Here is a 3,862-nt window from a genome sequence, read left to right on the forward strand (position 1 = left end):
TAAACTAGAAGAAGGCTATAAATGGAAAATTTAAAATCTAGAAAATTGCTCTATGCTACATCAAATCTGAATGCTAACTACAGAATTGAAATTGTATGCTATGGAAACAACTCTGAATGCTAGCTATGAAATTGAAATTACATGCTACAAAAATAACTATGAATGTTGGCTACGAAATTGGAATGGAAACTACAGAATCAAAACTACATGCTGCGGAAAACCAAAGATAACGTACTGGAAAATAATTTACAAAAATTTACTTAGAAACTAACTACAAGAAATTTAACTAGCGATGATCTAACCAATAAAAAAGACTCAAAGTGATTTAAGAAATGAATCTAGAGTGAGAGTATTGAATCTAAATAAAATAAATTAGTCTTAATTAATCTAATTGACAGAAATCGAAAATGAAAGTTACACCATGAAAGCTTATTCAAAATCCTATTTCTAAATGGTTATAATGAAATGAAACCAATCTTAGACTATATTTTTATATTTTCGATTTATGAGTACTCCCTGAACTATAAGAAAATAAACATCTATAGGAAATATAATTATGAAACAATTAATCTATGAGATAACTGTAAGAAAAGTAAATGGATGAAATGTATAAATCTATGTGAACAAAACCTTGCATTCAACACGGGGCCCTCCTACAAATGCAAGTAAAACAAAGTCAAGTCTTCATTAAACAAAGAAAAGATTACAGCAAGGGAGTTTTGGAACAATTTAGAAAAAAGAAAAAAAAAACAAACAAACAAAAAAAACAAAACAAAACAAAACAAGAAAATCAAAAAACAAACCCCCCCTGTTTTAGTGAAGTGTTTATATATGGGTTATAATGTAACTTCATGGAGATTCATATGGCTAAATATCAAAACTGAATGGACACATAGTTTCCAAGAATTTGATGAATCACAGTCCATTCCAACCTCTTTTTTCTTGATTGGGCATTTATAGACACATGGGTGCACTATTTGCTCACGTAACCTACAAAATAGGGCTCCAAAGAACCTAAGATATATCCCAAATGGTAATGAATTCGGGAAAAATGCTTGTGGAAAACTGAACTAGGCCTGTTTTGAACAAAACCCATATTTTTTTTTTTTCCCGAGACTCTCTTTCTTTTTTTTCCCGTAGAAAAAGTAGTAATTTCTATTATGATAAAGAGAAATTACATTCTGTAGATGTTGTGCATATGTATACTGAGGCTGCCTCTCAAGTAATTTCAAAACAAAATACTGTTCTTTGTTGCAGTCAACTAAAAACCAGATAAGCTAGACAGTAGTCACTCCTCTCACCAAACTGTTTGTCCACGCAGGGAGTTTGTGAGGTATATATCCAAAAATAATAATAACCAGCAAAAAGATTTACACAAGTTTTCCATAGTTTCGGTTATCATTATGCAGCTGTTGCTTGCTGCCCAAATATAAACAAAAAAAAGCTGTGTTTTACCACCATAGTCCATAACAGAAATATATATAAAGCATGTAAACAAAAAAACCAGTAAAAACTGAGCATGTTGGGACCCCTTTCAGATGAGAGCATCCCTTTGAGCCTGAAAGTCATCAAAGGGTCTGTGATAGTGCTGAAAGTAGGTGCCATCCAAATCTTCTTGAATTAACCAGTCCTCTTCTTGCCTCTACGCTGCTTGCTTGGATAGGTAGTCCGCCCGAGTGTTGCGCTCCCTGTATATATGGCGACAATCAAATTTTTCAAATGCAACTGTTAGTCTGAGGGCCTCATCCAGGATGTGTCTCAAAGAAAAAGCAGTGCAAGATGTTTTTCTGGTGAGCCAATTGCATACAATCATTGAATCTCCAAACAGTTGCAATTTTGTACAGCCTTTCTCAAGTGCAAAAGATATAAGGTGTTTGGCAGTAGAGAGCTCCGCATAATTATTTGTGCCTCTGCCCAGGGGAATTTGGAGGGAGAAAGAGTGATTTTCTCGCAAGTATAGGAGGCCCCCCCCCCCACAGCCATCCTCTTGGGCGGAGCCATCGAAATATGCCCAGGGGAAAGATTTGTCTATTAATTCTGGGGTGATGGATCGAGGGGGAGCAGATGGGGGATCATCAGGAATGAGAGCCAGGTCTGCAATAATGTAGGCAATGGTGACAGGCCAGTGGGGAAGCTTTTGGTCAAAAATTTCTCTATTCCTTGCAATCCAGATAGCCCAACACATAAGAAGAGGAATATTCTTGTCTTTTCCAGAGTGCTGAGCCAGCCAGGTGCTCCATGCCTCAGAGATAGATTGCCCATGCCATTGGTGGAGGGAAGGGGAGCGAGAGGAGAGGAGCGACCATAGATCTTTAATAGCAGGGCAGGTGAGAAAAAGGTGTTCCGTATCTTCCTCATTACTTCTGCAAAGATGGCACCAGGAGGGTCCATGGAAGGATCTTTTTTTCAAATTTTCCCCAGTGGGGATCTTATTGGAGAGAATAGCCCACATGAGAAGCCTCGATCTAGGGGCAGCTTTTAGGTGCCAAATAGATTTCCACCACTGTTGTGAGTTGTCTGGCTGATGACTTTGCATTAGATGCATGTAGCCCTCCTTTGGGGAGTATGTACCAGATTTTGCTAGGGCCCAGACTATCTCATCTTCTCCCTCCGATATTTTGATGTGAGCTTGTGAGAGAGCCTCAGTGTATGATGCCCATTCTTGTCTCCATTGTTCCGGAATGTGGAGGTCGAGAGATGTCCTCCAGGCCTGGTGGAGGAAACTGGAGTTTCTTTGGTCAGCAATGTGGGCAATATGCATGGCGCCTTGATCCCTTAGGTGTGTTAGGAGCTGCTCTGATAGTCTTTGCATGTTTCCACATCCTATCCAGGGGTCAACACCAATGCGGACAGAGTTCCCCTTATGGATTCTCCATGTCAGTCCCTCTCGAATAAGAGGAAGGGAGTTTAGAACAGCTTTCCAAATGATGGAGTGACTACCACTTCCCCTGTGTTCCCTTCGGATCCAGCTGAAGATACTTTCCGGAGCAATATATTTTTCCATAACTACTTTCTGCCAGAGACTATTTGATGTAAGGAGTTGCCATCCCATTTTTGCTGCCAGAGCAGATGCAAATAAATATAATCTTTTAATTCCCCATCCTCCCCATTTTTTTGGTTTTTCTATGGTGTCCCATTTGACCCAGGCAAAAAGATTTCCTTGTTTTGAACCCTTCCATAAGAATCTGCAGCATATTCTTTGTAGCCTAGATAAGATTCCTCTAGGTATCCACGCCAGGGACATCCAGTATACTGGCGTTGCTTCCAGCACAGCTTTGATAAGAGTGAGTCTGCCTGCCCTTGTGAGGTATCTGTTATACCAGACATTGATCCTTTTCTCCACTTTAGATATTAACCAAATCCAATCTGCAATTCTGTAACCTCCATGTTTTACTCTGAAGCCCAGATACTTCAGCCCTTCCTCCATGGGGTGTATCTGAAATGGAAAGCGATTGTTTGTGAAGATGACTTCTTGTGGAGAGCAGTTAATCGCTGTAAGGGTGGGTTTTTGTACATTTATTACCATTCCAGTTGCTTTCTGAAAGAGATCAAATACTTGATGTAAAGCCGATGAGTCAGCCATACTGCCATTTAAGAAGATCAAAACATCATCCACAAAGAGTAGGTGTGTAAGGAAACAGTTGTCCGTGATCTTGATTCCTCTTAATCGCCCTATTCGGTGTTCAGCTGCAATCAGTCTACTGAGCCCTTCCATAATAAGTAAGAATAGAAGGGGAGATAGAGGACAACCTTGCCGGAGACCTCTTTCGGCAGTAAAAAAAAGGGGTGGGGGAACCATTCAGGAGGACACTGTAAGGGACATCGGAGATGCAACTCATGATTCTTTTGATGAATAGGTAAG

The 3,862-nt window shown here is 39.7% G+C and overlaps 1 protein-coding gene across 1 annotated transcript; it reads right to left on the bottom strand.

Moving 5' to 3' along the window:
• Window positions 1-1,642: 1,642 nt before the first annotated feature.
• LOC149181023 (uncharacterized) lies at window positions 1,643-3,052 on the bottom strand. Its single transcript, XM_089414063.1, has one exon. It carries the CDS (start codon window positions 3,050-3,052, stop codon window positions 1,643-1,645), a length of 1,410 nt encoding a protein of 469 aa, XP_089270189.1.
• Window positions 3,053-3,862: the final 810 nt, after the last annotated feature.

This window comes from Pinus tabuliformis, chromosome 3_2 (genome assembly GCF_031772625.1).
Source record: "Pinus tabuliformis cultivar Carrire ecotype Pingquan chromosome 3_2, CPIR1, whole genome shotgun sequence".
Taxonomy (NCBI): domain Eukaryota; kingdom Viridiplantae; phylum Streptophyta; class Pinopsida; order Pinales; family Pinaceae; genus Pinus; species Pinus tabuliformis.

Excerpts from the sequence above, each read along its gene's own strand:
- LOC149181023 (XM_089414063.1), bottom strand. The coding sequence starts at position 3,052 with ATGGGATGGCAACTCCTTACATCAAATAGTCTCTGGCAGAAAGTAGTT.